General features: G+C 51.0%; 1 protein-coding gene across 1 annotated transcript in view; it reads left to right on the plus strand.

Annotated features, from left to right (window-relative positions):
- Window positions 1-10885, plus strand: part of MORN5 (MORN repeat containing 5) — a 33563-nt gene extending 22678 nt beyond the window's left edge. The window contains exon 5 of the mRNA XM_036856424.1: window positions 10684-10885. Within this exon, the coding sequence (XP_036712319.1) occupies window positions 10684-10763 (80 nt within the window). The 3' untranslated portion in view covers window positions 10764-10885. The remainder of the gene's footprint in view (window positions 1-10683) is intronic.
- Window positions 10886-11693: the final 808 nt, after the last annotated feature.

The raw sequence follows: 11693 nt of genomic DNA on the forward strand, positions 1-11693 counted from the left end.
TTTCTCTAGTTCCAGCGAGCAGGGGCTACTCTTCGTTGCGGTGCGTGGGCTTCTCATTGTGGTGGCTTCTCTTGTTGCGGAGCATGGGCTCTAGGCACGTGGGCTCAGCAGTTGTGGCTCGCGGGCTCCAGAGTGCAGGCTCAGTAGTTGTGGCGCACGGGCTTAGTTGCTCCGCGGCACATGCGATCTTCCCGGACCAGGGCTCGAACCCGTGTCCCCTGCATTGGCAGGCGGATTCTTAACCACTGCTCCACCAGGGAAGTCCCAGATATGAGATTCTTTCTCCAAAAAACCAGGAGTGCCCTGCTTTGCTGGTGCCAGGAGTCAGAAGCACAGTGTGCTGGGGGAGCACAGAGAAAACGGTAAGTGTGTCCCAAGTCAAATTGATGTTCTGGAAAAGGTGGTGTTTGGCTAGGCTTTAAAGTTTGAGAGGTGGATTTTGCTGCATGGAAGGGAAGGGAAAACATGAGCAAAGGCACAGAGATGCAGGGGCCTGGGTACTCAAGATGGAGCACCTGAGACCCGCTGCTGTGTTGGGAGACAGAGGAGTAGTCAAGGAAAGCCTCCCTTAGGCAGTGATGGACGGAGTAGGCTTTGATGGGTGTGTAGGAGTGTGTCTGAGCTGGACATTCAAAGCAGAGGGACCCAGTGTGGGCTGGAGAGAGGCTTGAATGCCAGGTTAGGGAGCTTAGCTTCAATCCTTCAGACAGTAAAGACGTGGCAGTTGCAGAAAGATTTTTCAGGGAAGTGTGTAGTGGCTGAGGGCTGCAGCTCTGGAGATAGACTTGGGTATGAGCCTGTACCCCCTTATTAGCTGAGTGAGCTGGGACATATAACTCCATCTCTCTGAGCCTCAGAGCCCTCCCCTGTGAAACGGGATAATAACACTGACTTTTGGGCTTCCCTGGTGGTGCAGTGGTTGGGAGTCCATTTGCCAGTGCAGGGGACACGGGTTCGAGCCCTGGTCCGGGAGGACCCCACGTGCCGCGGAGCAACTGAGCCCGAGCACCACAACTGCTGAGCCTGCGCTCTAGAGTCCGTGTGCCATGACTGCTGAAGCCTGCGCGCCTAGAGCCCGTGCTCCTCAACAAGAGAGGCCACCGCAACAGGAGGCCCCCCTCGACGCAACTAGGGAAGGCCCACGTGTACCAGTGGAGACCCAACACAGCCAAAAATAAATTAATTAATTAATTTTTAAAAAATAATCTTTAAAAACAAATAACACTGACTTTGCAAGACTGCTGTGAGGATTAAGTGAGTTCTAGTCTGAGTTCCGTAGGTCCTTAACATCCTAACATCCCTCCTGGCCATCCGCACTGTCCCAGCCTTAATTCTGCCCCCAGCATCTGCCACCTGGAGGACAGGCCCAACTGCCAGGCCTGTCCCTGTCAGTCCATGGTCCACATGCAGCTGGAGAGCAGGGGCAGAAGGGAGCAGAGGGTCAGAGCAAGGGCCGACCGAGTGACCTTGGCCTCAGCACTTGGCCTCCCAGCGCTGCCTGTGTACAGCGGCCAGGCATCACAGACATCTTTAGTGAACACAAATGCAATTATGAGTGCTTGAAAAATAAAAGTGGGAACCAGGGAAACAAGAATAGCAATATAGATGGTGTTGGTGACTTTGCACCCTCCCTGCTTAGCACACACCTGCTCTGGAGTGAGTGTGGGAGATGTGAATCAGTTGGTCTGCGTCCCTGTGCACCTCCTGTTGTGTGAGCACCTTGCCACACACAAGCTGATGCTCGTATTTAAGGATGTGTATTTTTTTTTTTACCAGTAGGGCCCATAAACACAGGCCAGCTATGCATCTGGACCTCAACAGCAGGAATAACTCTCTGTCCCAATAGTGTCAGAATCCCAATAGTACGACACTTAGTGAGACGTCCTTCTCCAGTCTGGGGCTTTCCTAAGAGATTCCCAAGGGTCATTATGACCATGGGCACTTTTCCCTTTACCCACCAACTGGAGCATCTGCAATGCCACCTGAGACACCAACTGTGCGCATAACAAAGGTGGTATGAGAATTGCATGAGATCAGGCATGGAAAGTACATGCATGTGCCCGGCACATGGACCTGATACCAGCTCACCATATTCGTTGCCCAGACTCACCCTCCCCCAGTCACAGCCCGATCCAGCCCTAGGTCTGACCTCGAAGGTCTCAACCCAATGGTTTCAACATATTAAAACAGAATGTATCCACGCTCCCATATTAAATGTAATTTTTTGCTGTTAAAATTTCGAAAGGATTTTTCAAACTTTGTTTGGTAGATGGTTTGACTACAAGACTTTAACAATTGGCTGTGATTTCTTGAGAGCCGTATGCACACTGGAGAATTCTTGACAAATGAGGAAACCAAGCCTACGAATTGATTTCAAGTGTAATAACATTGTTTTGATTTCTAAATTTAATAATTAATTCAGGCTTAATGCATTAATTATAACATTTATTAATTTCAGTGTTGCAGTTTCTCTTTCTATGTTTCAGAGTCAGTCATTTTTTCCCATGTCTCGTACAGTTGAATAGGCCTTGACAAGCTTGTGGGTGCTGGGCCCTGCCCCCTAGTCCCCCATGGGTGAAGCAGCCTGGCCTCACCACCACCCCCACCCCCTGGAGACCTCCACCCACCCAGCCCAGAAGATGCTCCTTTACAGGGAAAGCAAGAGCAGCTCCGGGCCTCCCTTCCTGCCCGATCGTGGGCTCTGCCTGGGCAGCCACCCGTCAGTCAATATTGGCAACGCCGTGGCCTTGGCCTCTGGCCACACCTCTGCCAGCAAAGTTCAAAGCCTCTTTGTTTGCAGGAGTTGGGACAGGGATGCCCCGGCACTGGTTGCCGCCCTCACCCCTGCATTTGCACAGAGGGTGTGGCCGGGCTTTGGGGACTGCACCTGCCCACAGCCTCGGGTGCCAGGTTTGCCATGCACCTCTCACCCCAGCGACAGTTCACACAGGAGCCGTCTGAGAGCGCGCTGGCCTTGACCCCAGGAAGAGAGGGCAGCCCTCATGGCAGAGCTCCTGCCCTAGAGCCTGGCGTGGCCTGGCGTTTTGGATGCACGCTGGGCTGTCACTGCGAGCTGCACGCCTCCTCCCTTGACATCTGATCACACACAGAGACTCAAATGCTCACACACCGCCTGCCACTCACCCAGCCACACACCGCGTGTCACACGCAGGCTGAGGGTCCCCATACGGGCGCACTCTCTCCTCTTCACCCTGCACCTCAGACAGAGCCACTTACACACTCACGGCACACACCGATGCACGCTTGCACACATTCACACTCACACTTGGGTAGATTCCCACACTTCGATGGAAACACGCCCACTTGTGCCCGTGCACACACAGCCTCACCAAGCGTGACCTTCACGCCAGCACTCTGTGCCCTTCCCCTCCCCGCTGGTGGAATGAGGTGGGGAGACGGTTCGCACCCCAAGCCTTGGTTTCCTCGTCCTGACTGGGGACAACCCCTTTTACTCACTGAGAAGAGGACGGACGTGCCCCTCTCCCCACAGAGCCCTGTGCTTCCCGGGTGCTCGGCCGGCGTGACCCTCATCCCCTCTCCCGAGGCTGGACACCTCGACTCATCCTGGTCTCCCCCCTTTCCCAGTCCCCACCCGAGGCTCCCGCACACCAGGTGGGCGCTGCAGGTGTGCTTGGCCCAAAGGCGTGCCGTGAGTTAGCGACATCTGGCCTGTGGGTGCCTGATGACCTGAATCAGCCCGTTTGCCCTCTCTGTGCTCGCCTGCCCCTCGCTTTGAACAGAAGCATTAGTTGAGCTGCGGCTCTTGATCCTTGTGTAAAGACCTCCTCCTCCCAGCTCCTCTCTCCACCCCCGCAGGGAACCACAAGTTCCAGGGGTGCTGAGTTCCTTAAGAACACCCCCTTGAAGGTACCCAGTTTGGGAATTAAAGGCCCATCGAAATGATGATCCTAGCTCACACTTCCTGGGTACCCACCTAGGGCCGTTCAGCCCTGCCAGTCCCCAGTCTGCCCTCTGCCGGAGGTCTGGTTAAACCTGCTGTACAGACAAGGAGCCGGCTCAGAGAGGGGCAGTGACTTGTCCAAGATCACCCAGCAAGATGGCGGCAGGGCTCACAAAGGACCCTGAACTCCCTCCAGCCTATGCTGTGCAGTCAGAGGGGCCCTGAAGTCCCACCTTGCAAAGACAGCTTCTGGCTTTCTTTGGTTGTTGGCATTTCCTGCGCACCAGGCACTGTGCTACGCACTTTTCGGGAATGATCTCAGTTGATCCTCCCAGGAAACCTTCCGGGCAGGCACCTCCGCAGATGAGGAGATGACACCCAGAGAAGTGCGAGGCCATTTGCCCAAGGTCTCTGAGCTAGTGGCGGCCGAGCTCCAAAGCTCGCGCCCTTAACAACTGCGCCACACCGCCTCCCTGCCAGCCGTCAGGGGAGCCAACGTTGTGTTGCATGTGCTGTCCGACTTTCAGGACCCTTCTTCCCCCAGCACTGCACCGACCTGCAGGCTGCACGAATGACACTCTCGGTGACCTGGGCTCTGCCTGGTGGCCTGTGCGGGCCTGACCCTCCCACCCTCACCGTGGGGCCCCAGGCCAGCCAGGGCTTTGAGCTTCCGGAGTGTGGCTGGCGCCCAGGTGTGAGCCCAGACAACCCATCCTCCCCATGTGGTGGGGCTGCTCGGTCCGTGGCCTCGAGACAGAAAAGGAAACAGCAGCCCCGTGGCCTTGGCCCTGCCCTTGGCCTTGGCCCCGCCCTTGGCATGTCTGCTTTGCCCTCTCAGCTCCGTTGGCTGAGGGTGGGGAAGAAATTCTTCCCCCTTTTTCTAAATCCCACAGAGCAAACTTATTACTTTTATGTCCCCAAATTTACATTTCTTTATTCATTCATCCACCATATATTTATTAAATACTTTTTAAGTGCTGGATCTGCGCCGGGCTCTAAAGAGTGAATTGATCGTGGCTCCCCTTGGCTGGTGGGGGTGACCATAACCATGACCGCAGCCTGTGTCAGGGAAGGTGACGTCCAGGCAGGGCCCATGGCAGGGGAGGACGGCCGGGGGTACACACATTCATCAGGTGCCTGAAGCTGGGGCTGTGATAGGCCTGAAAGAAAACCATGTTCATGCAGGCAGCCCTGTTTCCTGACCACACCATCTTTAATGCACTGTGGATTTCTACTTCTTTGACAGAAATCCTAGAAAAACACATCTATGTTACATTGGGTTGTTTGTGTTGAAAGAATTAATGTGTCAAACGTACATGTTTAAAATATATTGCAATTGTTATACTCATGTTTAGGCCTTTCTTCACTTTTATATTCACTAAGGTCCAGAAATGGGAAGTGCCCTGGGCCTCTCTTGAGCTCTGAGAGGCCCTGCACCTGAACCAGGTCCTGAAAGGAAGGGTGTCCCCCGCTCCCTGGAGCAGCTTGTACAAAGGCACAGGGGCACTGAACACATGCCTGTGGGCGACTGCGTTAAGTCAGGGTAGCTGCATTTCACAGCGTCAGGCGAGCTGGGGAGGGAGGCAGGCTGGAAAGGTCTTAAGGTCCAGGCGAAGGAGTGGGGAGCCTTTACAGGGAAAGCTTCTTAGTTGGGTGGCCTGTGGTCAGATTTGGGGTCTCTCTTGCTGCAAGTTCCTTTTCTTCTCTGTAAGACGCCCAGTTCTCCTAGTGATTGGTGAGATTCATTGGGGGCAGGAGGGGAGGGGATGCAGGGAGCAGCGAGGTCACTTCCAAAGCTGAGAACCAGAATAAAGAAATCTCTGTGCCACAAGAGCAGACAGATTAAGCCGAAGAGTGCCTGGGTCAACCCTTTGGGTCTCAGTCCCCTCTGTCCCCCAGCACCAGGCACAGGGCTGGCCACAGGATTGAGTTTGTTGATTCAATCGTTCATTCATTCATTCAACAGATGTGGGCTAAGCACTCCTGTGTGCCAGACACTGGTCTGATGATGCCACAGTGAAGAAGCAGACAAGGCCCTGGTTTCATTGGAGCTTGTAGTGTGGATGGGGAGACAGACAACATGTAAATATATAAGAAAATTGCAGCAAGAGGCATACGCCATGAAGGAGATAAAATGAACACCGGATATCAGGGATCACTCAGAAGTGACATTTGAGATGAGACATGAATGCCAAGAAATAGGTGTCAGGAATGTTTGTTGATAGCAACAAAGACAAATCAGAAGGCAACAGACTTATTCCAGACTTCAACTGGCAAAGCAGTTTTTGGTTGCCTACTGTATGCTGGGTCCAGTGGTCAATAGGCAGACATAGTCTCTGCATTAAGTTTACAGCCCAGTGGGAGAGAAAACTATATAAGGAAATCTGCAAGTAAGTATAGGCTCATAAATTTTTTTATTGAATGAAAGATTCTTTAAGTTCTATAGTGCTTTACAATTTTCAAGTTTCATACATATGATTTCATATAATCCCATAATAACCCTTTTCCCCCCCTACACCTGTATGGCCCCCTCCTCCCTTCCCTCTCCCCACTGGTAACCACTAGTTTGTTCTCCATATTTGTGTAGAATCATAAACTGTGAAGTGCAGGGCCCAGGACAGAGGAAAGGGTGTGAAGGACTTTATTTTGGATGGTTGGGTGTGTGAAAAGGTTTCCACTCCTCTTGGAGAACATGATCTCACCTTTTACAGAGCACACTGGATTTTCAGGCATTTTTTTAAAATAAACATTTTATTTTAGTACAATTTCAGATATACAGAATTATTGAAAAGATAGTACAGAGAGTTCCCACTATACCCCACATCCAGTGTCCCTATTATTAACATCTTACATTGTACCATGCATCTGTCACAATTAATGAACTAGTATCGATACATTTTTATTAACTAAATAAAAATAACTAAAGCCCATACTTCATTCAGATTTCCTCCATCATTCCTTAATGTCTCTTTTCTGTTCCAGGATCCCACCCATGACACCACATTACATTTAGTTGTCACTTCACCTTAGGATCCTCTTGGCTGTGAGAGTTTCTCAGACTTTCCTTGTTTTCGATGACACTTTTCAGGAGTACTGGTCAAATGTTTTGTAAAATGTCCTTTGATTGGAATTTGTCTGATGGTTTTCACATGATTCAACTGGGGTTGTGGGTTTGGGGGAGGAAGACCACAGAGGTAAGTGCCATTTTCATCATATCGAGGCTATACACTATCCACAAGGCTTATCACTGCTGATGTTGACCTTGATCACTTGGATGAGGTGTGTTTGTCAGGTTTCTTCATTGAAAAGTTACTCTTTTTTTGGTTTTTTACCCCCTTCCTATACTGTCCTTTTTACGAGGAGACCACCATGCAGCCCACATCTAAGGAATAGGGAGTTATGCCCCATCTCCTTGACGGCAGACTATCCACATAAATTGTCTGGAATTCTTCTGCGCAGGAGATTTGTCTATTCTCCAACTTTTATGCATTTTTACCAATATTTTTTTACTTTTTAGAAATTCAAGAACCCTACTGGTGTTTCTAGGAACCTAGAAACATTTTACTTCATTTACTAAAATGCATGAAATTACCAAGGCAATAAATTAGAGGGTAGGAAAAAAGCCAATGATTATTTTTATTTTCTATTGTGGATACACATTAATGAAAGATTTGGGAAATACCAAAAACAGAAGAACCTCTCTAGCCCCACTGCTCAGAGCTGACCATTATTCACGTTCAATTTATTATTTTTAATTTTTCTTCTGTGCACAATTTTTACACAGATTATACTGTCTATGTAATTTTGTTTCTTACCTCCTTCCACCTTTTTTTTTTTTGCTTATTATCATATCAAAAACATTCCTCCTATGTTGCTATACAGACTTCATAACCATATTTTTTTCAGTGGCTGCTAAATCCTCATGTGGCTCATGGTGTCTCCCACCCGCCCTCCAAATTTAGCAGTATGCCTGGCACATAGTCAGTGTTTAGAAATTATTTGTTAAATGAATGAATATACAACAAAGTAATCATCCTCTTGTTTTTAGAAGCATAGGTTGTTTCAGTTTTCTTGATTCTAAATGGTACCGAGACAAATAGATTATTCCCTTAGCATAACATCCCAGGGTGGAATTACTGGGCCAGTGGGGGCCAAAACTTTTAAAGATAAATGCACCAAACCAGAAATCTCCCTCCCCTTCCTCTGAACCACCGGCAATTGTGCCGAGGGTAATAATTTACAATTGATTAAAGAGTTTGCGGGGTGTTTTTTTCCCATCTTTTTTCCTCCTCCTCTCCCCCTCTCGTCCTGCCGAAAAAGGGGGAAAATTATCCGAGAAGGTGAAGATGTTCTCAGACAATCATATTAACATATTCCAACAATCGCAATTTGCAAAATAGTAATCACAACTGCCGGGATCTGGGAGGCATTAATCAAAGCTGCAGGTTTAATTCCATTTTAAATATTGATGAAATGTGCTTCGGCAGCCTCGCCCTGGCGTGGCAGGGACAGGGGAGCCGCCTCGCGGCACAGGGGAGGTGGAGGGGAGGGCTGGGGAGCAGCTGCTGGGAGGGGAGGCATCTGTCTTTCAAATTGGTGGCTGAGCGACCAGGTAGAGAGTGAAAGGGGTAGTGAAGAGGGCTCTTAAGTCCATTGCTGTCAATTTGTAACCATCAGGGAGGGGCCTGAGGACTGGTTCAGCACAATAAACCCAGTTGGTCTGGTTTCAGGGTTACCACTGAAGAGGTTGCAGCTGCACTGATTCGAATAGCCCGGAGACTTCAGAACTGTAATTATCAACCAGGCTGCTCTCGGTGTGGCAAAAGTGGGCTTCACCAGCACTTAACTCCTTGTGTGCCGCCACTCTCCCTGCCCACCGTCCCCCCCCACCCCCCTGGGTTGACAGCCAGGTGCGGATTCCCCCGCAGCCTCCCCGGGGGAAACTGAGGCCCACCGGCTGCCGAGGGCAGTCCTCAAAGGCCAGAGTGTGCAGGCAGAGAGCCTTTCTCCTGAGGTCACAGACAAAGAACTAATGGGGGGGGGGGACGGAGGAGGCCGGCTCTGTGGGGCAGCCTCGCCCTGTGGCACCGTCGGGCCTGCCCTGGGGTGGAAAGTCAGGCTTTGGGGTCTGATGAGCCTTGGCTTAAATTCCGCTGGACGTGGACACGAGGTAAGGCTCGTCCTCTCTGTAAAGTGGGGGTAATCTTTCCTACCCTACTGGGCTCTCACAAAAGACTCAGTGAGAGACGACATTTGTAAATTACAGAGCACACAGTAGGCTGACAGTAAGCCTTGTCTCCCTGGGCCGGGGAGTGGTGCTGTCACAGAAGAGGAAAGGGCTCCTGGCAGGCAGCTCTGGTTCGGAGGGTAGGATATCTCAGGCCCTCTGCGTTTCAGCTCTCAAGGAGTGTCTTTTATGTCTAGCTTCTGCCATTTGGCACCCAAGGAGGATGAGTAGTTCCATACTCCCGCCTCTTGGGCGGGAGGCACTGAGCTAGGCAGTGGGTGAGGGTAGGAAGCAAGAGACTCTGGTGCTGCGCCCTGAGGACAACTGCTCGAGGGCAGGGGTTTGTGCCGGAGCTCTTTGTCCCCAGGAAGAGGGAAGGCAGGAATGAGGGAAGGACCGCAGGCAGGCAGTGCGGTGCTGGGGAAAAAAACACGGGCTTCACTGGGAGTCCTGGGGAATGAAGTATGTGCACGGCTCCGTAACCCTCCTCCTGGAATATAATCCCAGAGAAATTCTCCCACGTATCCACGAAGGGATGGACCCAAGAACATTTGTCCCAGCATCATTCCCGGTAACCGGAGGTGGAGGCAACCTGCGTGTCCACCCCTGGGAGGATGGGTAGTAAAGCATGACGGAAGCCCACCATGGAATATTAGGCAGCAGTCAGGAGCAAAGAACTAGATGTCCGCGTCTCAACAAGAATAGATCTTGAAAATGTAGTGTTGAGTGAAAAAAGTGAGGCACAATAAAATTCACAGCACAATGCCATCTATGTAAATTGAAACCACATTCGCACACAAAACAACAGTACATATTTTACAGGGCTACGTGCATTTTTAGGGGTATATATCCCGCCTTTGGAGTGGGTCTCTGTCTTGGGGGGCGGGGGGAAGGGGCTGGGTGTGGCTTTGGAGGATAAAGGGGAAAAATGAAAATAGAGTCAGCCCGCAGAGGGGCCTGGCACAGAGAGTGTGCTGTGGACTAAGGGATGTGTCCCACTCAACTCTCTCTCTCTCTGAGGTTTAAAAACAGCACAGGTCTTGTACTCAGACAGCCCCGGGGCTCAAGTTCTGGGCTCTCCCACGTGCTAACCCTGTGGCTGTGGACTAGCGACTCATCCTCTGAGCCTGTTAGTCCGTCCACAGAAAGGCGGGCTTGCTGCCATCGGGTGGTCACGAGGATTAAGTTAAGGGAGATAAATGCATGTGGGCCTACAGGACCCCCAGATCCTCCTCTCCTCTCCCCACCGAAAGGACCTGGGCAAACAGAAGGTGTCAGCCCCCTGGGAAACCACAGGTTCTCTGAAGGGTCCAGAATGGAAAGCCCAGAAAAGAAACGAAGGCCTCGACCGGCTGTCCCAGAGGTGACGTTGGTGGATGTCACACTGGGCACGGGCCCAGCTCAGAGCGGCCCATCCATGTTGTGCCTGGCTCTGTCAGCAAGGTCCACCTCCAACATGCACCCCAGCCCCAAGACCCTGCCTGGGGGCTCCCGGGGCAGGGCATGACCAGCTCTCCCTCCTCCTCTCTTGCAGATGATGACGAGCATGAGTGGATCATCCGGACGTGTCGGAAGGGCTGGGATGAGACCATGGGTCCTAAGCCCAAGCCGTGAGTGCTAAGCCCCCTCGGTCACAAGCTTCCTTCTGTGCCCCTGGCATTGGCTGGCCCAGGGGACAGGCTGTAGTTTTAGAACCGGATTTTTGACTCGGGAATAAAAGCTTTCTGCCATCAGTGGCCCTAACTGTACTTTCCTTAGACTATTTCTTGGAGCTGGACCCTCATTCCACCTGCATCAGAATCTACCTGGGCAAAATTGTGAACTAGCTCTTCCTGGGCCCCACCCTAGTACCTGCTAATCAGAATCGCTGAGACTGGGGTCTAGCAGTTTGCATTCTCAGGTATTTCTTACGCATATGGAAGTTTGAGAGCCATCACCTTATAATGATAGACAAATGTAATGGAATGAGCAACTCATGTGTGCGGGCAGTGTGGTTATGTTAGCTCAGCTCCACACAACAGCCTTGTAAGAAAGGGCTTAGCATTACCTTTTAGAGATGGGAAATCTGAGGTTCAGAGAAACTGAGTGACCTGCCCTAGGTCACACAGCATTTGAATCCGAGTCCTCCTGAAGATAAAGCCCAGCTGTTTTTTGTTGCTGTTATTTGTTTGTTTGTTTGTGTACTACAAGCTGCCTGCCTTACCAGTCTTGATTTCACAGGGCAGTAGGACCAGGCTCACAGCTGGTATCTTCCTGGAAGCCCAGAAATGATTACCCAGGACCGCCTCTTCCTCTCTGAAGCATCCCCATCTGAGCTTCCTACCCTAAGCACGCAATCGGTGTGGTGCCACAGAAAGAATGCAGCTTTGGCATCGTACACACCTGGGTGTGAATCCCAGCTCAGTCACAGGGTATCATACAACCCTGGGCAAGTCACTTCACTTCTCTGAGCTTCAGTCTCCTCATCTGTAAAATGTATAATGATGCTTAAACCCATAGGGTAAGCTATGTGGGTTGAATGAAATAATACAGTAAAGGAGCTGG

This window comes from Balaenoptera musculus, chromosome 6 (assembly GCF_009873245.2).
Source record: "Balaenoptera musculus isolate JJ_BM4_2016_0621 chromosome 6, mBalMus1.pri.v3, whole genome shotgun sequence".
In the NCBI taxonomy this organism is placed as follows: Eukaryota; Metazoa; Chordata; class Mammalia; order Artiodactyla; family Balaenopteridae; genus Balaenoptera; species Balaenoptera musculus.